The 24,109-nt window shown below is 44.0% G+C and overlaps 1 protein-coding gene across 2 annotated transcripts in view; it reads left to right on the forward strand.

Annotated features, from left to right (window-relative positions):
* The first annotated feature begins 18,123 nt into the window (after positions 1 to 18,123).
* Positions 18,124 to 24,109, forward strand: part of ITGA6 (integrin subunit alpha 6) — a 77,283-nt gene continuing 71,297 nt past the window's right edge. For both annotated transcript variants that reach the window (XM_086718906.1, XM_086718907.1), the window contains exon 1: positions 18,124 to 18,534. In XM_086718906.1, the coding sequence (XP_086575032.1) occupies positions 18,353 to 18,534 (182 nt within the window). In that variant the 5' untranslated portion in view covers positions 18,124 to 18,352. The remainder of the gene's footprint in view (positions 18,535 to 24,109) is intronic.

Here is a 24,109-nt window from a genome sequence, read left to right on the forward strand (position 1 = left end):
TTCTGATACAGGTTCTCGTGAAGATTAAATAAACGAATCAATGTTAAATGTTCGCTGGGAGCTACCTATCACACAGTAAATAAGCCATAATTGTTATTGTTGTGATAAGTAGTGCCACAACTTTTGTTGAATACCGATTGTATAGCTGAAGCTGGTTTGAGGTGGGATTCTGTGATTTTTAAACCATGGTGGTCTTTTTCAAGAAAATGCGGGTGGGTCTCTTGTCACTTTCTCCCAATCAATGTGGCCATGATTTTACTATAGAAAGACTGGAGACTGGTTTGTTTTGACAAGCTCCTTACAGAATCACACTGGCAATCTCCTGTCATCTTCATATATATTATTTCATTAGTTTCCTGTTATGAATATTTTCAACTGCCTGGGATCAAATTGAGAGCAGTTGCACAGTTTCTGTTGTTTTCCAGAATATTAGATATTTAATTTCATTTATTCCAATTAAAGCGTCCTTCATTTAATATAAAATATTTTTGCAAAGCTGATTCTTTGAATCTTATAGTGACATTGTTTTTGTTTTGTTTTCCTCTCTATTTCTTCTGGCTATGGTGATTTGAAGCTGTGAGTATGTCGGTGTGGGAGTCTATAGTAAAACAGACACAAGAGACACTCTTGAATCCAAGTTCACGAAGTGTGAAAAGCCTAATAAAGAAATGTGGTTTTGCTAGTTGTCATCTGAACTAAGCTGCGCAAGTTCTGCTCCAAGGTTCTGTCACACTAAATACACTCATCTTGCTAAGGATACATATCAGGTTCAATGCCTCTAAACAGGCAGCCTCTTCTAACCCAGTGGTAAACATTTTGATTAGTGAGAAGTGTTTCCACATCTGCTTATTTCAAGCTTAAGTGCTTTTCTCCTTCTCACAGAAAAATTGAGATAAGGCAAATATCATCATCTCCATTCACTGCCATTTGCAGTTTCAGCTAGAATGTAAATACAAGGCTCAGAGGACCAGAAAATGCCTTAAATTAACACAGTATTATAACTGCGTTGCCCAATGCTGGGGAGTGATGGGAAATTGGTATTCCTAACGGAGCCGTGGTGAATATTCATTTTTTCCATCTGGAAACTAAACATATGCTATTTAAGAGATTGAAAATTGGTGTGACTTCAGCACTGTAACTATATAAACTTTACAGTCTTGAGGGTGTATTTCACATTAAAAAAAATGAACGTGTCGCTGTAAAAGTATACAAATGAGAAATCGAACTGAATTAGCTGCCGGAGCTAATTAAGTCTGTTTTTCAGAGGTGATCTGGGGCACAACCATGTTAAGAAAAAATCATGGGTGGGGATTCAGGACCATACTTTGATCACTATTATGAGGGGCTATAAGAACTTGGAGACGTTCTCTGCCCATTTCTCCACAGGATCTCAGTTTCAACGAGAATTGCCAGAATCTCCCTAGAAATGCAGAATATTGAGGAAATGGAAAGAAACTGAGTAACTCAAAGACACACCTTATACCTTGAATAAAATCCTGGAGTTAGACCTTGGATTGAAAGCCTCCCGGGGATTGACAGCTCGTTCCTCTGTTACAACTGCTCTCTGGAAATTAATGGGCTTGGCTTTGTATCTCCAACTGTTCTGCACAAATGAACCAAACTGGGAATCAGTTGGAGTTAGTGAGGCTTAACACAACTCCAGCTATTGTTTACACGGCTCCCATGAAACCCCTGCGCCAAACTGATTAGATTTACAGTTCATTCGATAAGCTTGTCTGCTCATGGCACATAAGGCAGTGAACCTTCTCACAAAATGAAACTAGAGCTGGAGAGAGGGGGAGAAAGGCCTTTAATGAAGAGGGAGGCTGACAGACATTGGTGGGGGATCTTTTGAGTTTTAGGCAGCCTCCCTTCGGCTGGGATTCTTCCATTCCGTGTTGGAATGACACTTTGGGATTTGCCTTCCTGCTTACCTGACACTCTGCGGTGCCATTTTCATTTTGTTGTTATAATGGATATATGTAACATTACTGGCCCTAGGCACTAGAAAAGACTCTTAAAGGTAAAATTGGGTCAGGGAGCACCAAGTGGCTCAGCAGAAGCTCTTACGAACCGCACAACACCAGACAGAGCCGCTTTTTGTTCCTCCCCTATCCCCCATGCTAGAGGCTGGGAGAAACCATACAAAGCCTACCCTATTTGCACATGCTTTGGATCTATTATTGAGTGATTGAAAATTAGTCATGGAGCCATGAAATCATCACCCTCAAAACTCTGTCTAGTCACCTTTAAGCAAGTATAACTGCCCTCATTTCTCAAAGATCATGACCCCAAAATTTTGCCAACCACGGCCTAGCACTGTGGATTTGCTCCCACTGAGAAAGATGTCAGAGGACGGACCAGCTGAATAGAAGGTGATGCTCACCATCAGAAGGGTCCCACGTGGGAACTTTATACCTCATCTGTTGTGGTTAGCTGTTGCTGCATCACAAACTACCCTAAAACTTAGTGTCTCAAAACAATAACTGCTGTATGAACATCTTACAATTCTGTGGGTTTGGGTTCCAGGCAGGGATTGGCTGAACCCTGCTTTTTCTTCACATGGTCTCCGCTGGGATTTCTTGGCGGTATTCGGCTGGTGGCTGGGCAGGTTTGTAGGGCCCAAGATAGCTTCACTCCCATAGCTGGCACTTTGCCATGGACAGCTGATGGCTGGGCTCTGTTGGACCTCTCCCCCTCCATGTGGTCTCGTGGTTCTTGTGCCATAGAAGTTGAACTTCTTGCATAGCTTAGGGCCCAAGAATGAGTGTTCCAAGAGTCCCAGGAATGAGCTGTAAGGCTCCTTACGCTTTAGCCTGGGAAGTCTCAGAACATCACATCTGCTCATTTTTATTAGTCAAGAAAATCTCTAAGTCCAGTTCAGATTTAAGATGAGGGAGTTAGACCCCATCTCTCAATGAAACGAATGTCAAAAAACGTGTGGCCATCTTGAGTCTTCCTCAAACACTTTCTAGTGACCTTAGAACTCTAAGAATGAATTCAGTATTACAAGTCATTTCTCAAATCTCTTACCCAATGATGGAAAAAAAAATGGAAGAAAACTCTCAAGAAACCTTTATGTATACACTGAGCATGCACTGAGTATTTAATAATATCGAGGAAACCTTGGTATGTGCTGAATTCTTAATATTTAGTAACAATTGAGAGATCTATTAAATGGAATATATGATTGAGAGTAATTGCACAGGCTCTAAACAGATAACTCTTGGCTGACAATTTTACTATCAACCTTGAACAAATCCCAGAGAAAATTGATGTTTATATAGAGCAATTTAGTCTGTAAGTATTAAACCCTGGGACTCACACATTGGATGCCTTTTCCCGCTGTTTACCTCATGGTTTGTCATTTATTGCCGTAACCATATGCCCTCACACACACTAACCGTGTCTCCAGAATTCTATGTAAACTATAGTTGTGGCTCTTAACCATAATATATCATCCCTGTAGTGGCGAACAGAAGCCTATTTTCTCAGGTCTTTTGATTTTTTTGTAATAAAAAGTTACATCTGTAGTATTGCGTCAAGCTTGTGAGCCTCAGCTGGTCTGCCATGTATACTCAATGCATGCTCTCTCCCAGAAAACCTTTCCTGAGAAGGCCTGGCTGGCATTAAGCTTTCTCCCAGTTCGGCAAGGACAGCTGGGATTGGGAGAAGGCCAGGTGCAGAGACTGTCCCAGTCACACACTGTTGGGTGGACTGGGCCGGGGACACGGGGGAGATTAGGAAGCATGTCACCTGGACCCTTCCTACTTCAGGTCACTACATCTTTTTATTTGGTGACTAAAGGACGAGGCACACTGACGGTGGCAGCATTGTGAGCACGCTGGGACAGCAGACCAAGGAGTGAAACCATGGATTTTCCAATTTAGGGGATCTAGCCCTCCAAGGACACTGCTACTTTCTTTGTTCAAAAGGCTTCTGGATTTTCAGCTTTCACGCCCCCCTCTTCCATCCACCCACCTCTTCACTCTCCCTCTAACCTCCCCCAAATCCTTTGCTAAGAATTTCCGCTCCAGATTATGCAGTCCACTTTCACTTTTTCCTAGCTGTCTTTGAATTGTTGGCGGGATTAGCGCTTTGGAGACCTTGAGTCCAGAATGGTGCCTTGTTAATTGGCTGACTGGAGGAAGGCGTTTTGCATTTCCATGAGAATTCCTGATCTTTAGAGGAATCTGGGGAGGGAGGATGTGCCCTTTGAATAAAGTATACTGTTGGGTATGCTCCATTTGCAGCATATAATACAAGGGTGACACATTTTCTGTAAAAAAAAAAAAAATGCTTAGGTACCATAGTCAGTCATTTTTTCTAGCTTCCGTGTTCCAGGACTAGTTATTGGTACCAGGGATACAAAGATGAATAAAGCTTGAATAAAGCTGACCTCCACACTGAAGGAATTAAGTTTAGTAGCAGGCAGTTTAAAAAAAAATTCATTTTAGAGGCGCCTGGGTGGCTCAGTCGGTTAAGCGTCCGACTTCGGCTTAGGTCACGATCTCGCGGTCAGTGGGTTCAAGCCCCGCGCTGGGCTCCATAAACGTATTTTTGAGACAGAGAGAGTGTGAACAGGGGAGGGACAGGCTCCAGGCTCGGAGCCGTCAGCATGGAGCCCAGTGCGGGGCTTGAACCCACCGACCGCGAGATCGTGACCTAAGCTGAAGTCAACCAACTGAGCCACCCAGGCACCCCTGTAGCAGACAATTTTGTAAGCAGATGAAACACAGTATCACAAATATAAAGTGGGAGAGAGATGTATGCATACCGTTGATGGAATCTGAACAGATGGACAGGATGTCTACTTAATGCTACTCTCCTTTTTGAGTATTTATTGTAAGTGGCTAATGGCTAGCATATATATATATATTATATATATATCATATATATATATTCTATATACATCTTTTAATTAACATTTGAAAAGATTTCAACTAAGGAATATATTTTAAAAATACACATAACACTAAAACTATTTTTCCTGAGTTTGAACTATTTACAAAATACAGCTAGAAATTATTTATAACCACTAACGACATTGCTAGATGACTGTAGCCAGCACATAAAGAAAGCTCAGAGAAATAAAATATTTTGGTTATTTACAGAGTGTAAATTAGGATATTCTAATAGCCCTTCAAAATCAAAGAGCTGACTGTCTCCCACACCCTCTTACCTTCCTTTCAACCAGTGTGGCATTTACCCAAACTCTTCTGTAACCAATAGCAACTGGGGGTGGATTGGCTACTCTGGGAAAGCAAACTTCTGGAGCAATGGCGTGGAGACTCTATTTACTAGTAGGGTCCAAGGCTGAAAAAAAATTCACCCTGGTTCATTGGGCTGGGTAGAGAGTGAATCCCCCTGGTTAGCCTTTCTACACTTTCCACCCTTCTGTAAGCAGGAAGAACGTGCACATGTGTTTATGTCTGAACACCTCAACCTAACTGATACAGTGTTCCTGGTGGTGGTTTCCTGCCGGAGAACACCTTGGACAGAGATTACTCTTTTTTTTTTTTTTTTTTTAATGTTTATTTATTTTTGACAGAGAGAGAGAGACAGAGTATGAGTGGGGGAAGGGGCAGCGAGAGGGGGAGACACAGAATCAGAAACAGGCTCCGGGCTCTGAGCTGTTAGCACAGACCAACGCGGGGCTCAAACTCACAGACCGCGAGATCATGACCTGAGCCGAAGTCAGAGGCTCCACCGACTGAGCCCCCCAGGCGCCCCAGGAGATTACTCTTGGTGACCTGCTACAGTTCCTGGTTTGGGAGGCAGGAAATTTGGTCTTTGTCCGCCAAAGCTGAAGGAGACTATAAAGGTGTGGTGTTGGTTACCAAATCAGAAGTCGAGATATCCTGAGTCTTCATTTGTTCAGAGACCCTGGCATTCTCTCTTAGGAAAAGTCCCTGCTTTAGTGTCTCCAGATATAAAATTAGGACAGTGGCTTTGCCTTTGGAAATGCACTGACTTTCTAAAGATTTTGGAAAGATGAAATGTGATATAAGTGCCAGTGAGGCCATTTTTCTCCGTTTTCACCAGGACTGCCCAGAAATACCTTGTATAATGCAGAATCATTAGGCCCCTCACTTTGAATCATGTGATCTGGGACAGCAAAGCCATTGTTACAGGAACATTCTCAACTACTAGGTGGTCTAAATTTCTGCATTCTTTTCCTTCTTTGTTATTTGTTCTATACAGTGGTACGTTCACAGGGCAGAATTTATTACCTTGAGTTCAAACATCTTGCTAATGTGCTAACAGAAGCGACTTATTGAACAGTGAGTTCTTAATTATTCATGTGCAAATGGCTTGCTTTCAGATTCAACTGTGAAGAAATTTTGACGTTCAGGGTCTGATTTCTCGATTAAGCAGCAGGTTCTCTTAACTACCTCGCCAATTGATTTTTCAGTAGTATAAGCTGCTTTAACATTAGCAGCAAGATGTATTCAATAAGCTAAAGTTTCAAACAGAGTAGCAGTGATTTGTTAAGTCGGCCACGGTTTTGGAGGATCTTTATCACTAACGTTTCCCCTGGTTGGACAGACTGTGAAAGGAAGGAGATAAGAATGTGTTTGGAAATGTCCTTCTACTTTTTCTTTTTTAATTTTTTTAACGTTTTATTTTTAAGAGAGAGAGAGAGAGAGACAGAGTGTGAGCAGGGGAGGGGCAGAGAGAGAAAGACACAGAATCTGAAGAGGCTCCAGGCTCTGAGCTGTCAGCGCACAGCCCGATGCGGGGCTCCAGCTCAGGAACCACGAGATCATGACCTGAGCGGAAGTCGGATGCTTAACTGACTGAGCCACCCAGGCGCCCCTGTCCTTCCACTTTCACCTCATTCTCCCGCCCGGCCTCCTCGCAGGCTGGTCCTCTGAGCTGTTTTTCCCTTTCCAGCTTCTGGTGTGGAGTTTGGGGCCCATCGTTGCTTCCGCAAACACTGCAGGAGGTGCAAGTGGCCCAGAGCTAGTGTGAAGCGTGGACGTGCTTGCGCCCAAACGCCAGGCACTGAGAAGGTGCAATGACAGGGACTATTGGCCAAGCTCAAAGGGAAGGAACGGTTTATCCGGACCATTTACATGAAGTGACTGTGGGGTGCAGGTGACCTCATGTACATAGCCTCTCCCCTGTGTTTAATACCCATTGCCTGAAGCCTGCTCTTGTTTTATTTTCTAGAATATTTTCTCCTTCTTCATTTTCATAGCTACTATTTTACTCTCTATGTATTTAATAGTAGGCATTGTGCTCCATACCTCACGTCCATAATTCATTTAATTCGTGTAACAACCCAGGGAGACAAGAATGCTGGACATTTTGTGGATTAGAAAACCGAGTCCTTGAGAAGCAGAGGAAATCGTTCCAGCCCCTCAGCGGGGAAGTAGGTGAGGCTAAGCTGCCACTCTTGAGTGCTTGCCTTGATCTGAACTGACACACTCCAGACATCACTGGTTTAAGTCCTGACTCAGAATCAGCTTGTTATTGTTTTTCATTGAAGTTCTTTTTGTAGAAAGCGAAATTTTTTTCTTTACTTTTTTAATGTTTATTATTTATTTTTGAGAGAGGGAGAGAGAGACAGAGCACGAGTGGGGGAGGGGCAGAGAGAGAGGGAGACACCGAATCCCAAGCAGGCTCCAGGCTCCAGGCTGACGACAGAGAGCTTGATGAGGGGCTTGAACCCAATAACTGTGAAATCATGACCTGGGCCGAAATCAGACGCTTAACCAACTGAGGCACCCAGGCTCCCCTAGAAAGCAAAACAATTTTTTCTTTAAAGAAATCAATTTTAAAAATGTCTCCTCAGGGTGCCTCGGTGGCTCAGTCGGTTAAGTGTCTGACTTTGGCTCAGGTCATGATCTCCTGGTTCACTAGTTTGAGCCCCACGTCAGGCTCTGTGTTGACAGCTCAGAGCCTGGACCCTGATTCAGATTCTGTGTCTCCCTTTCTCTCTGCCCCTCCCCCACTCATGCTCTGTCTCTCTCTCTCAAAGAATAAAGATTAAAAAATTTTTTTTTAAATGTCTCCTCTAAGTTTGGCCTTTCAGTATATAGAAAATCAATATACAGAAATCCATTGCATTTCTAAAATTTTTTTTTTTTCAACGTTTATTTATTTTTGGGACAGAGAGAGACAGAGCATGAACGGGGGAGGGGCAGAGAGAGAGGGAGACACAGAATCGGAAACAGGCTCCAGGCTCTGAGCCATCCGCCCAGAGCCTGACGCGGGGCTCGAACTCACGGACCGCGAGATCGTGACCTGGCTGAAGTCGGACGCTTAACCGACTGCGCCACCCAGGCGCCCCGGAAATCCATTGCATTTCTATACACTAATTATGAAGTAGCAGAAAGAGAAATTAAGAAGAGTCCCTTTTATTTTTATTAAATTTTTTTGAAACATTTTTTTTTTGTTTATTTTTTGAGAGACAGAGAGAGAGCACAGGGGAGGGACAGAGAGAGAGGGACACACAAAACCCGAAGCAGGCTCCAGGCTCTGAGCTGTCAACACCAGAGCCCCATGCAGGGCTTGAACCCACCAACTGTGAGATCATGACCTGAGCTGAAGTCATATGCTTAACTGACTAAGCCACTCAGGTGCCCCAAAACAGTCCCATTTATAATTGCACCAAAAATAAGAAAATACCTAGGAATAAACTTAACCAAGGAGGTGAAAAACTGGTACTCTGAAAACTATAACACATTGATGAAAGAAATTGAAGATGACACATACACATGGAAAGACATTCCATGCTTATGGATTGGGAGAACAAATATCGTTAAAATGTCCATATACACAAAGCAATCTATAGATGCAATATAATCCCGATCAAAATACCAACAGCATTTTTCACAGAACTAGAACAAACACCCCAAAACTTTGTATGGAACCACAAAAGATCCCAAATAGTCAAAGCAATCTTGAAAAAAGAAGAACAAAACTGGAGACAGCACAATCCCAGATTTCAAGATACACTACAAAGCAGTAGTAATCAAAACGGTATGGTACTGGCACAAAAATCGACCCATAGATCAATGGAACAGAGTACAGAGCCCAGAAATAAGCCCACGATTATATGGTCAATTATCTTCAGTAAAGGAGGCAAGAATATGCAGTGGGAAAAAGACAGTCTCTTCCACAAATGGTGTTGGGAAACCTGGACATCTACATGCAAAAGAATGAAACTGGGCCACTTTCTTACACCACACATAAAAATGAACTCAAATTGGCCTGAAGACCTAAATGTGAGACCTGAGACCATATAATTCCCAGAGGAGAGCATAGGCAGTAATCTCTTTGACATCAGCTGTAGAAAAATTTTTCTGGATATGTCTCTTCAGGCAAGGGAAACAAAAGGAAAATTAAATTATTGGGACTAGGGGCACCTGGGTGGCTCAGTCGGTTGGGCGGCTGACTTCGGCTCAGGTCATGATCTCACGGTCCGTGAGTTCAAGCCCCGCATTGGGCTCTGTGCTGACGGCTCAGAGCCTGGAGCCTGCTTCGGATTCTGTGTCTCCCTCTCTCTCTGACCCTCCCCCCGTTCATGCTCTGTCTCTCTCTGTCTCAAAAATAAATAAACGTTAAAAAAAAATTAAAAAAAAATAAACTATTGGGACTAAATCAAAAGAAAAAGCTTTTACACAGTGGAAGAAACCATCAGCAAAACAAAAAGATAGCCCACCGAATGGAAGAATATATTTGCAAATGATATATCCAATAAGGGGTTAATATCCAAAATAGATAAAGGACTTATACAACTCAACACGAAAAAAATAAATAATCCAGTTAATAGCAGGCAGAAGACATGAACAGACATTTCTCCGAAGAAGACAAACGATGGCCAACACACATATGAAAAGATGTTCAGTGTCACTTACCATTAAGGAAATACAAATCAAAACTACAACGAGATATCACCTCATACCTGTCATAATGGCTAAAATAAAAAACACAAGAAATATTGCCCAAGAGGATGTGGAGAAAAAGGAACCCTCGTGCACTGTGGGTGGGAATGCATATTGGTACAGCCACTGTGGAAAAGAGTATAAATGTTCCTTAAAAAGTTAAAAATAGAAATACCATATGATCCAGTAATTTCACTACTGGGTATTTGCCCAAAGAATATGAAAACGTTAACACTACATTTCCAAAGATATTTGCACCCCTATATTTATTGCAGCATTGTTTACAATAGCCACGTTAAGAGCCAAATGTCCATCAGCAGATGAATGGATAAAGAAGATGTGGTATATTTATACAATGGAATATTACTTAGCCATATAAAAGAATGAAATCTTGCCATTTGCAACAACATAGATAGATCCAGAGGGTATAATCCTAAGTGAAATAAGTCAGAGAAAGACAAATACCATATGATTTCAGTCGTATGTGGAATTTAAGAAAGAAAACAAAAGAACAAAGAAAGGAGACAAACTAAAAACAGACTGTTAAATATAGAGAACAAACCGATGGTTACCAGAGGAGAGATTAGGGGCGGATGGGTGAAATGGGTGAGGGGGGTTACAAGTACACTTATCACGGGGTGCTGGGTGGCTCAGTTTGTTAAGCATCCGACTTCCACTCAGGTCACGATTTTGTAGTTCGTGAGTTCCATCCCTGCATCAGGCCCTGTGCTGACAGCTTAGAACCTGGAGCTTACTTCATATTCTATGTCTTCTCTCCTGCCCCTCCCCTGCTTGTGTTCTGTTTCTTTCTCTGTCTCTAAAAAAATAAATAAACATTAAGAAAGATTAAAAAAAGAGTGATGTATAGAATTGTTGATTCATTATAGTATACACCTGAAACTAATCTAACACTGTATATTAATTACAAGTGAATTAAAAGAAAAAAGACTACATTGCATATGGCATGAGCTACACATAACTTCATGTTTGTTTCTGATGATGGTGGGATGGAAAACCAAATTTTCCAAGTGGTGGTTTCGCCTCAGCCTTGGGAGCTCAGTTTTATATTTCACTTGATTCTTTTAAAATTTAGTTTATTTTTGGCTGTCTAGCAAAATGTGGCTTCTTGGCTTAGAAAAATTCCCTCAAAACAAACAGTAAGAAAAGAATCCCACCTAAAGTGACCATTTTAACGAGTTCATTGTAAGTGGATTGAAATACTCAAGTGAAATTTATTTTAAAATAGATCTGGGTGAACAACCTTAATGCCCACTGATGGATTAATGGATAAAGAAAACATGGTGTGAGTATATATATATATATATATATATCATATAATATATGTATGGATAGCAGAATATCATTCAGCCATAAAAAGAAGGAAATCCTGCCATATATGAGAACATGGATGAAACTTGAGGACATTATGCTAAGTGAGATAAATCAGAGAGAGAAAGACAAATACTGTATCATCTCACTTATATGTGAAATCTCAAAAAGAGAAAACAAAAACCCAAACTCATAGAAACAGAACAGATTGGTGGTTAGCACAAGCAGAGGTGGGGGAGTGGTGTTCAAAAGGTACAAATTAACTTCCAGTTAATAATATACATACGTTCTGGGGATTTAATGCACAACACGGTGACTCTAGTTAATAATATTGTATTTTATATTTAAAGGTGACTAAGACAGTAAATCTTAAAAGTTCTCATCACCAGGGGAAAAAAAATCGAACCGTGAAGTGACAGGTGTTAACTAAACTTATTGTGATTATTTCACTAAAAATGTACGTAATCTCTGGAAAAATAAATAAAATAGATCTGGGTTTTAAACTAAGGTATAGCTGGAAATTTGGTTTCTCCTGATTCCAGCCAGAGGTAGGTTTGCCCCTATAAAATGTGCTGTGACTTAGAGCAAATAAAATGTCAAACAAAAAACATTTTTAGTGTGGAAGGAAAATCTCTGACCGCTTACATAAAGAGACAAAAAAGCAACGTGGAAAACTCTTTTTCATTTTCTGAAACATAAAATCTGCCATTGAATAGTAGAATCCCTATTTGAAAAGTTTACTGTATGTATCTAGCTCACAAAACTATGTGTATCATGGGTCAACGCATAACTTGTAAAGGCCAGATTTTGAAAGCTTGTACACACGTGAAAGTTTTTATTTTAATGTAACATTTTAAGTGCTTCAGATTCCATCAACCTTACTAATCCTTAAGGCAAGGCAACTCTTTGGGAGTAGATGCTATCATTATCTCAGAGCTGGGGAAACTGAGGCATGGAGAGATTAAATGACATGAGGTCATGTGGCCAGTCTGGACACAGAGGCACAATTTGAAGCACGGGGTCCACAGACCATGTGCTCCAGGAAACATGTAAAACCATTAGTATAATGCAACTACGAAAGGAGAATAAAGAGATGTTTTCAATAGTTAGTTTCCATGTTGCCTAAAAGCAGCAAACATGATGTTCTCTGCAGTTGGTGATGATGAAGTCAGTACAACTGTGAACCTGATAGCAAAATGATTACAGTATTACAGTAGGTCCTAGGAAATGGAAAATATTTCAGGCATGATGGGAGTTTCTCAGAGTTCTTCACAGGTGACCCACAGTTTAAAATTACTTGAAAGCTCCCCTACCAAAGGTAGGATATAGAACAAATAATTTTCTTTTGAAAAGTGTATTGGTAAAACATAATTCAAAAGCTCTCATCTGAGCAAATGTCTGTTCATAGCTTTCACTGCCTTTTTGTTTAAAATTTCCGGTTTGTAGAAGTATCGTCTGTGATCTTATAGTCATATTCTTAGGTATTCCTGTTTTCTAATCAGCCTTTTTTGGAACATGACCCGAGTTTGTCATTACTGGATTTGTCGAGCAATTCTTGCAATATGTGTATGCACACACCTCATGCCCTATACGGTCAGCACATCTTTATCATCGAGCTAACTTCCTCCCTTTGCTTCCAGACAAGTGTCTTCTTGTCCCAGATTTATTTTTTCGTTAAAACTATGTACCTCTTTCCCCAGGTCTTTACCTCATAATTTTTAGCTTTCTTGGTTCTTTCATTTCTTTTGGTCCTGAAACTGACAATGTCCTCAGCAGATCGTGAAGGTCGTCTACATCTTCCTTTTGAGACTTCTCTTGCATTAGCCTAATTCTATTTATCACGGAAATGACAACTGATTCACAAAACTTGTTACAGTTAATCAGGAAAAGCTGACAGCCTTCAAAGAGACTATTGTGAAGAGTCTTTGAGTTTGACTCAAATTCAAGTATGTTTGGCATCCTAGGCAGGAGATAGGTGGAAGGTAGGAGTGTGGTTCAAAGTTTTCCATCTGTCACGGGCACTCGGCACACTCCAGAACAAGTCTCTTATCCCTGTTTTTCCTTATCCCTTCCTTTTCCCACAGATCATTCAATTCCATAGCACTCTATAGTTAGTTGCTATTTTAAGTTTAACATTATTTAAAATGTCAATTTGAGCACAATCAATATTTGGGATCAAGTAGATAACTGGCCATTCAAACATCATCTACTAAAACGTATCTTGGGATGGAGGCAGCAAACGGTGCACAGAATTACCCTTGGAAGCAAGGAGTGATATTCCAGTATGGTGAACGGCTGCTATGACACAGGCACACCCCACCAGATGCCCTTGCAACACCAGGGCTTAAGGGTTTAAACCTTTAGTTGCTGTATTGTGGGGGTGGGTCCTAGGAAAGTGGCCAGGGTAGGGGCAGTTGAACTTGGGGAGCTCAGGGCAGAGTTTTTATCAACCAGTTCAGAAGTATTTCGGCAGGCAAACCATAAGAGATTCTTAAATACAGAGAACAACCTGAGGGTTGATGGGGGTTGGGGTGGTGGGGAAAATGGGTGATGGGCATTGAAGAGGGCACTTGTCGGGATGAGCACTGGGTGATATATGTAAGAGATGAGTCACTGGAATCTACTCCTGAAGCCAAGACTACATGGTATGTTAGCTAACTTGAGAATAAATAAAATAAAAAAAATAAAAAACAATTTACTATCAGGAAAAAAAACTTACTTAAATGTTTTTGAGAATGAGTTAGTACATTAAAGAGAATCAGCATTTATTATGCCTATACTACAAGCCCTGTATTAGGTAATTTAGGAGATTAAAAAGTATAATGTGTTTGCCCTTTTCAAGTTCTTGACTTTAATCATTACCCAAGATTTAAAAATGAAACCACTAGAGAATAAAATAATACCACATTTAACCGTGTAAATATTAAATTTCTAAAATAGAAGACAAAGAGGATGGAAATTCAGTGGAGTGGGAGGAAGATACACAAGGCAGAGGTGGGGCCTTAACTGGACCTTGAACACGGTAGTGGAATATGCATTACAAGGCGGTGGGGAGGACTGCATGAGCAATGGCTTAGAGAAGGAAGGAAGCGTTGTTACGCTGGACAGTGTCAGGTGTCAAATCGAGTCGCATTTCAAAATTAAAAAAACAAAGCGTTACTTAAAAAAAAAAAAACAAGTGCAACCAGTACAGCTGCATCAGTGGCTCTCCCTGAATTCCAGCTTGCAGTGAGGCTCACTGTACTCTCACTGTAATAGCTCGGATCTGTTTCTCTGGAATAGTAGGTGTTCAACATGAAGAAGAAAGGCTATCTTGCATGAAACATCATAATACAGATGTTTTCCTTAGCTTTCTCAATTAGTTTCCAACAGTTTCTCAATCTTACCACGGTTATTACGCATTTGTTAAAACAGTGTGATCTTCAGCCTTGCCCACTGAATTTGAATTCACTGCACCCCACTTTTTTTTTGAGATGCTCAAATCACGTGGTTTATTCACTCAATTCAAAACACCATGAAAAGCAACAAGAATTTGATGGGGTAATGAATGCACCTGGGATGTGGTACCTGCCAGATGGAAGGACCATACTTCCAGGATTCTAGAATCCTGGGCTATGTGTTGACCCTCCATCTGCGGCATCATCCTTCCTTGCCAATGATGTGGTTACAAGCACTGGAGTTCAAGTTACACAAGGGGCTCAGTAGACGCAAGGTGCTGTAACCAGCACATGCTTGGATATCTGTTGGGAAGATATCTGCCCAGTAGCTTGTTGGTCACGGACTAACCAGCTGAGTGGCTATTTTTGGCAGAATACTGGCCCCCAAAGATGCCCTCGTCTTAGTCCATAGAACTGTGACTATGTAACTTCACATGGCGAAGGGAACTTTGTAGATGTCATAAGGAAGCTTGAGATGGGGAGATTATCTTGCATTATCTGGTGGGCCTGGTGTTAATGACAGGAGGCCTTTTGGGAAAGTGGGAGGCAGGGGAGTCAGAGTTAGAGAAGATGTGATAATGGAAGCAGAGTCAGAGAGATAGACTCTGTTTGAAGGTGCTACACTGCTGGCTCTGAAGGTGGAGGAAGGAGCCATAAGCCAAGGAAAAGCAGGTGGCCTCTAGAATTTGGAAAAGCCAAGTGTTAATGGACCGAATTGTGTCCCTCCCCTCTGTGGAATTCCTGTTGAAGTCCTCTGCACCCCACTTTTGACAATACTTGACTGGAGTTATTGATTGGAAGAGAAGTAGGACACGCCCCTCTTACCTGAGGGACACACTCTGGCAGTTGTTACCACCCGTGGACCCTTGATGGTGTTCAGGCAGTTTTGTGCGGTGTGGGCTGCTCCCTTGGTACAAATACTCCTTGAGGTGAAGGGGCATCCCTATCCCCATCCCCACGTGCACACACAGTGCTCCAGCTCTTCCCTGGGGCTGTGCTCTGCCTCCCTTTCCAATGCAGGGACATCAGATTCCAAGGCAGCCTCCCCAAGGCATTCCAAGAGCCTCAGGCTAGCACTTCTGAAACCTTTTCATGCCATGGGACCCCTTTGGCAGGCTGCCAAAGACCACGAATCCCTTTTCAGAACAAGGTTTTTAAATGCATAAAATAAAATACATGGGATTACAAAGGAAACCAATTATATTGAGATACAATTAACAAAATGTTAAGAAACTTACGTTGTAGCAGTACATATACTTAAAAAAATTTTTTTAATATGAAATTTATTGTCACATTGGTTTCCATACAACACCCAGTGCTCATCCCAACAGGTGCCCTCCTCAATACCCATCACCCACCCTGCCCTCCCTCCCACCCCCCATCAACCCTCAGTTTGTTCTCAGTTTTTAAGAGTCTCTTATGTTTTGGCTCCCTCCCTCTCTAACCTCTTTTTTTTTCTCCTTCCCCTCCCCCATGGTCTTCTGTTAAGTTTCTCAGGATCCACATAAGAGTGAAAACGTATGGTATCTGTCTTTCTCTGTATGACTTAATTTCACTTAGCATAACACTCTCCAGTTCCATCCACGTTGCTACAAAAGGCCATATTTCGTTCTTTCTCATTGCCACGTAGTATTCCATTGTGTATATAAACCACAATTTCTTTATCCATTCATCAGTTGATGGACATTTAGGCTCTTTCCATAATTTGGCTATTGTTGAAAGTGCTGCTATAAACATCGGGGTACAAGTGCCCCTATGCATCAGCACTCCTGTATCCCTTGGGTAAATTCCTAGCAGTGCTATTGCTGGGTCATAGGGTAGATCTTTTTTAAATTTTTTGAGGAACCTCCACACTGTTTTCCAGAGCAGCTGCACCAGTTTGCATTCCCACCAACAGTGCAAGAGGGTTCCCGTTTCTCCACATCCTCTCCAGCATCTATAGTCTCCTGACGTGTTCATAAAAGATTTTTAATGTTTATTTATTTTTGAGAGAGAGAGAGCGAGACAAGAGTGGGGGAGGGGCAAAGGGAGAGGGAGACATAAAATCTGAAGCCGGCTCCAGGCTCCAAGCTCTAGGCTCTGAGCTGTCAGCACAGAGCCAGGCGGGGCTGGAACTCACAAACCATGTGATCATGACCTGAGAGAAGTCAGAAGCTTAACCGACTGAGCCACCCAGGCGCCCCTATATACTTTTTAATTGACCTATTGCACAACAAGATCTAGTGGAGGGTCTATCTAATGACTGTAATTGAAGATATTGTAACTAGGATGTGATGTAAAAAAATCTACGGGTTCTACTCGAGACTAAAGCATAGGTACTTATCCTACTGCCCCTGTGGTGCGTTGCCTACCTTCACAAAGGAAGGAAATGCTAAATGCCAATTAGAGGTTAGTGAAAATAAAAATGTAAAAATTTTTTTTGTCATCCAAATTTCACAGTAACTCTGAATTCTCTTTTCCCTGGCTAAGAATCCCTGGGGATAAAGTTGCCCCAGAGATCAACACCTCACTGGAGGCCCCACCCACGCTCTGGAGGCAGGAGCCTTTAGGCCACCCACACAGAGCTCAGAGCTGACTCTGGGTGGGGACCTAGTCCCGGCAATTTGGGGGGCAGGAGAGAAGGGCTCCTGAGCCCTTGTCGGTACCACTTTAAACACCCATCCTTTACTGTTGAGGGGCTTCTTCTCAGCTTCAGAGCACCTACAAACCAAGTTTCAAATTGCTGATACCAGTGTGACTTCTCCCAAAAGCTCTCCTTTTCACCTGGTCAGATCCCTCCCTGGGTGCTCTGGGTCCAGGCTGAGCTTGAGTTTTTCTCATCTGCAAAAGAAATACCCATCTCATAGGAGTGTTCGGAGGGTTAAATGAGATAATAGCTGTGAGCTGTAAATTGTATAGCACCATCAAAGTTTGGGCTATGATCATTTTTGACGGTTAGTTCTTTGAGGGCTGAAAACAATCCATGCAGCTCCCTTCCCCGAGTATCTGGCACGCGTAAAGCGCTCCATAAACACTTGTGAACTGAATGAAGTGCGCATTTGCACGTGGGCTTGGGTCGGCGAGAATCCGCTGCTTAAGGCGATCAGTGCCGGCGCAACACCAGCACGTCTCCTTGCTAACAGATAGTAAACGCCTTTCTGGCTCGGCGCCGAATTGCAACCACAATTCCCAGTGCTTCTTTCCCGAAGGACCCCCCAGACGGGGCTGCTGGGCCGAGAGCTCAAGGCCCACCCCCCAACTCAGTCTCCCACTCCGGCTTCCGGGCCAGGTAGGCGGCTGCCGGAGCGGCCAGGGGCCGGCCGGGGAGGGGCAGCGCGGGGACGCAGCGCAGCCGGGCCGGCCGGGAAGGTGCCGGCTGCGGGCCGGGTGGCGGGCGCGCGAGGAGGGGCCAGAGGGGTGGGGAGGGGAGGGGCGGGGCCGGCGTCCTCGTCACTTGATAAAACGCCTGCGAGTCTCCAGAGAACAACGGGCTCATTCAGCCACCGGGAGCTGCCCGCGAGGGGGAGCGGCCAGGCGGAGTGCGCAGCTCGTCCCGGGGGTGGGGCCGGGCGCGGTGGCCGGAGGAGACTAAGGTGGCCGCGGCGGCGGCGGCAGCAGCGGCAGCAGCAGCAGCAGCGCGGCAGCCTCGAACCCGGCCCCGAGCGCAGGGCGGCCGCCGCGGCTCCCGCTCCTCTCCACTTGCGCCCGCCCATGGCGGCTGCCGGGCAGCTGTGGCTGCTCTACCTGTCCGCGGGTCTCCTGCCCCTGCTCGGCGCCGCCTTCAACTTGGACACCCGCGAGGACAATGTGATCCGGAAAACTGGGGACCCCGGGAGCCTCTTCGGCTTCTCGCTGGCCATGCACTGGCAGCAGAAGCCCGAGGACAGGCGGCTGTAAGTTCCCCGACTTCCCACCCCCGCCAGGGCGCCGGCCTGCGCGCGAGCAGGGGCGAGGGCGCGCCGCGTTCCCGCCAGCCAGCCCTACCCGTGCGTCTGCCCCGCCCGGGATTCTGCCGGCCCCCGGGGGAGCGCGGCCCGCTGCTCGCCGCCCCGCCCGTCGCGGCGCCTCCCCCCATTTGGCTTTGGAAGCCGGAGGACCCGAGGGCCGAGCCCCGCGGACCCCGGCCCCGGTGCCAGGCGGGGCTGTCCTCGGCCCCGGGAGAGTTTACTTTTTTTTTTTTTCTTTTTAAACAAAAGTACTTTCCGGAGGTCCTTCCCTCCGGGCATGTTTGCTGGGAACCCGGCAGGTGGCACGCTTTGCTGAGCTTCACGTGTATGTTTGGGGCGAGGGTGACCCGGGGTGTAGGGTCGCTGCATCGCTGCTGTGGGCTTGCTGGGAGCGTTGTTCGGAAAGATCCAGGCCTTTCCCAACCGCACACACTACCTGGTTTCCTTGAAGACTCGCGAGCCCGGCAGAAGTTGGAAAGCCACTTTTTATCCTGTCTTGCGTGGCTTTCTCTGAACGGCGGGCGCTCCTCTGGGAGCTACTCTTACACTCCAACTCCCCCCCCCCCCAAAAAAAAGATGAAATTGACCAAGCACCTGTTCTCATGACTAAGATCAACTGAGAAAACAAGACCCTATGAGTGGTGTTCCCGGTCCCCCGCCCAGGCCCCAAAGCGCCCGGCGGGGGGTACCTCAAGACACTTTGGGCCCCTGCACTGGGCAGGCCCAAGCTGAAGGGTTAAAGCAAAATGTCCGATCTGGGCTGGGGCTTTGCAAACAAGGTTTGGAAATGACCCCCCTCCCCCACCATAGCATAGCGGTGTTCCTCCCGGGAGAAAGTGGAGACTGGCACTGCTTAGCTTCTCCTTTTCTTTCTTAGATGGTGTTGGTTCCCGCATGATCAAACTATTTAGGCTGGAGAGGGTTTGGGAGCTTAGTCCGCCCTAATCGCTGTGGGCCTTCATTCTTGATCTGTACTACCGAAAAATAAACTCACAGAAGGTCCCTCCTCCCTCAAGGCTTTTAGTGGAACCGAGGCCCTTCCAGGACCAACAGACCGGAGAAAGCAAAGTGCAGCCCCAGTAAAGAGAAGACTGTGTTTATGAGAGACGAATGGGATTCTAGAGCTGGAGGAAACCTTTTGATTTCTGAGTTAAGAACTTAAGAACTGGTGAATCTTAAAGTCAGGATTTTCTGATAACACCTGCTAGTGAAGCAAAGAAACTAGTAGGGGGTGGGGAGGCCCAGGGCTGGTGGTCTGAGGGCTGGCCAGCTGCTTATACTCTGCCTTCTTTTAGTAGAAATAATTGTCAAGCTGTAAATCTGAAATGAAAGGTGGTTTCTGTTACCTCAGTTAATGGATGACGTTTAGTGTTTCTGAATACTTAGTGTGTAAATGTGCTTCCACCCATATGGAGAGTTTGAACTGGTTAGTGCAGCAATGATTGTGGGCCAGCGGAGGGAATACGTTCTGCTTGGTATTCTCTTGACCTGACGCCTACTGAAGGTGATGGCTTCCTTGGAATACTTGTTCAAGCAAACATTGTGAAGGGGAAGTATTGGGGCACGGAAATATCTGGGATGGAGACTTGCAAAATGTGACTTTAGCCAGGAATCTCTGTCACTGTGCAGCATGCCTGCTAAAACTTGTTACTGCTGTTAGAGTCCCCTCCCCTTCTTTTGGTAACGTATTCCAGCTTCAGGAGCAGCTTTGGTCCTCCCGGGAAAACCACACACACAGGCCATAATCACATCAGTTGTCACCTTTGACTGTAACAGTTGTGGGTGTAAATAACAGCCAGTGAGATTGAGACCCCACAACTTCTGGTCCAGTGTCCTAAACTCTGCACTCTATAGAAAAGCTCAGTAGGAGTATTTCAGGGAACCAGTGAGAGAGGCCTGAGCTCATATTCCTTCTGGGCCATGTAGCAGCTGTTAATTTATTTTGAACCTTAGTTTCTTTATCTGTAAAATGGAGCTATTACTGCTTAATAAGGTTATTGTAAGGATTAAGAGATAGCACGTACAGTGCTCAATTCCTGCCTGGCATGGGTACTTGCTGACTAAGTGGCTGTTAGTGCTGATAAATTTAGAAGCACTAATTCAGTTCCTACTATGTGCCAGCTATTGGACTGGTGTTAACCATTCTGATTGTGACTGCCAAAGAGCAAAGCCAAAGTTTATTGTAGGTGGCATGATGGATATCGTAAACTCTTAAGTTACATTTATGAAACCTGTGTTCAAAGCAGTTTAACTTTAATTGGTCATAATTAGACTGATAACAAAAAGTGGATTTGCTGACCAAGGGACTTCATTGAGGCAGGAGAAGTAAAGATGTGTGGGAATATCAGATGAATGCACTGTTATCGAAACTGTCATAGATTTTTGTGACTTAAATTTTCTACAGTGTTATTGAAATATTTAACACCAATTTGAACTCAAGTTAAGATTTTATAACAGAATAATGTATCTGAGAGCCTTGGAACGTGTTGGGTGTTCCCAGGACTTTGGGGACTATAAAACTGACCTAGAGACTATAAAACTTCAGTCACGGTTTTAGGCTGTGCATTAAGGAAGTTTGAGACTCCAAACGATGATGAGATAGTCGTCTGAGTTACCGAGGTCAGGGTCTGCACTCCTTGGGATCTTTCGTTTCTCTTAGATATTTAAGGTTGAGTTACCACCCCTGCCAGGTAGACGGTGCAGGATGACACCTGTGGGTATGTCCGTTCTATGAATCATCACCCCTAGCTCTTCTTGGAAGAGACGGATCTATGTTTGACTATAAAGCAGAAACTAGAAGGAAGAAATCTCTAAGTGCAATTCTTGTAGAGCAGTTCTGGGTTTTTCCTCGTCCATTATCTTCTTTTGGGGAACTTTTTGATCCTCGTCATCTTCCAGAGGCTCTCCAGGCCCCTTGTCCCTTCTGACTCTATGATGTTTGCTTTTGATTTTTCTCAGACTAGTGATGCTCCTGCTTTAAAAATCATTAACTAGAGGTCATCTAGTCCGACTGACTCCCTTTATAGATGAAGAAACTGAAGCTGAAAGTTAGGAAATGTCTAAAGTCTCACAACTGGTTCAGAATCTGAATAGAATCTGGATTTGAACTTGGTGTTTCTGACTTGTGCTCATGCCATCTCCTAAAGGAAAAGTCAGAAATGTCCTTCAGACCTGGAGGAATTGGCCGGCATCTGAGTTTTGGAAACGCACTGTGTTATGTTGATTTATTAAACTGCTTTCCATGTGAATCGGGGCTATCTGTTTAAGTATCTGTGCCTGGACTCTCTTCTAATTGACCCTTATCCAGCTGGCCTTGGATCAGCTTCCGGGTTCTTCTTTCTTTGCCTCTTATTCCCTCCCCTTCTGAAAAAAGCCCAGTGAGGGGTGACTGGAGCCAGCCAGGGCTCAGAGTTGCATCCAAGATGTGTGCCTTAGCGCTTGCTTTCTTGAGTGCATTCACAGTGCCATGTGGCCCAGGGCCAGCATCCAGGGACTGTGCTCGGTCACCTTGAGTCCTGAGATTAGAGAAAGCTCCAAAATGGGCAGGGAGACTTAGAGATCTTAGGACTCCGCAAGAAAGAGAAATAGACCAGTTTAATTTTAACACAGGTTGGTGTGAGACCAACCAGGTAATGACTTAAGGTTTGAAAAACAGATCAGAGTACCCATGGTATGAATAATTTGTTAAGAGTCAGGTTAAATGCTCTTGTAAGACTCTCCACATTTGTAAAGAAGCAGTTACTGTGTGTTCTTAGTTGTATTGTACTCTGTTTTAGCATAACAATAACATTAAGATTTAGTTTAAGCTTTAGTAACCAAATGGAACTCAAGCTATGGCACATGGTTACCCCTGGACCTGGGCTCCACATACTACTGTGGACAGAATTGGCCGGTGAATTATTTGGCACTTTCAAGAGGGATAGTGGAGACATAATAGAAAATACTATTGTATGTTTAGCTGACCAGGTCAGTTTTATGTGGAACACTGATTGGTTCTCAGGCAGCCCATCGTAAGAAAGAACATAATCGTATCTCAGGAGCCAGTTTAAATTTCTCCATGAAAGCCTTTTGAGCCCAACCTACACTATAGCAATTTCTTCTTCCTTTGAATATCTGTAGCACTTAGTATCATGTGTCTGACAGTTCTGAAGGTTTTGTGTTTAACTGTTATCTACCATTTTCAAAGGATGAACCAGTCTCCCCAGCTGGATTATAGGTAATGTGAGGGCAGGGGTTTTATGTTCATTTCTTTGCCTGAGAGCACCTAGCATATGCCTTGAAAATACCATGTAGTCCTATCATACAGTCAATGTAACTTGTGAAATCCACTCTTTCAGCTCAGAGTAGAGAGAGAAAGAAATCCCTTTATTTAACCCCTTGCCATTCCCTGCTCAAAGTAGCCCTTGGACTCTGCTACCCCCAAGGAAAGGGAGGCATAATAGGCATCCAAGACCTTCATTCTTGGTTTTTGAATTTTCAAGGGTTCCTGTCCCAGCTAAGGGATTTTCAGGAGTGATTTTAAATTACATTTGATTTTTGCCTTAAAGGTGGCTGACCCACACTGCAGTGGGTTCTTAGGATTTGTTGGTTGTTATAATGAGACTAGATAGAGATGATGGCTGTAGAACAAGATCCTGAAAGCACTTGGCAAGGATGTGCATGGGTCAAATGGGAGTAAGCATGTGAGGGTACTAGTGAATTGATGGCTAAAGCTTTAGTTATTCATGGCTAGTAAGGGAATCTTGGATATGTGTAACTCTAGGGGCCGTGGCGGGGAAGCTGTTAACTTCCTCCAGTGGGAGCTGTAGTCTAGATCCCAGTTGTGATTTGGTTGGGACCTTGTGTCAGAAACAGAATTCGGACGGCTTCTCGGGAGGGTGGTCAAGACCCAGCTGCAGTAATGGGCACCAGGGGCAAGGCCAGCCCCCGTTCTTTCTTACCCTTCTGTGTTTGTGTACAACTTGAAAATCAAATAACTTTATATTTGCAAGGAACCTTAGGGATTTTTTTTTTTTAAGTTTATTTGGGAGAAAGAGTGTGCATGTGTGTGTGCACAAGCAGGGGAAGGGCAGAGAGAGAGCGTCCACGCATGCATGCAGGAAAGAGAATCCTAAGCAGGCTCTACGCTCAGCATGGAGCCTGATGAAGGGCTCAATCTCAAGATCATGTGATCATGACCTGAGCCGAAATCAAGAGTTGGTCACTTAACTGACTGAGCTACCCAGGTGCCCCAGAGTATTAGGGATTCTTAAACCTGTTGGCCATCAGGGTAACTTATATAAACATATACTTCTAGGCTCATCCCAGGTCTACTGTATGTGGATGTGATCCAAGAATCTGCTCTTAAAGTTTTCTAGGTTTGAGCCAGATGAGCTTTCCTTTTTTTACACAGAAGATAGCATAATGTAGTGGGTAAGAACAGATCCTAGAGCTATAGTCTAGTTCCCAGCTGGAGCCTAGAGTCAGCTGGGATGAAATTCTGCTCTGCCATTTACTAGCTATGACATTGTGCAGGACAGCT

Source organism: Puma concolor, chromosome C1, assembly GCF_028749965.1.
Source record: "Puma concolor isolate L17-30 chromosome C1, mPumCon1.1.hap2, whole genome shotgun sequence".
Lineage (NCBI taxonomy): Eukaryota > Metazoa > Chordata > Mammalia > Carnivora > Felidae > Puma > Puma concolor.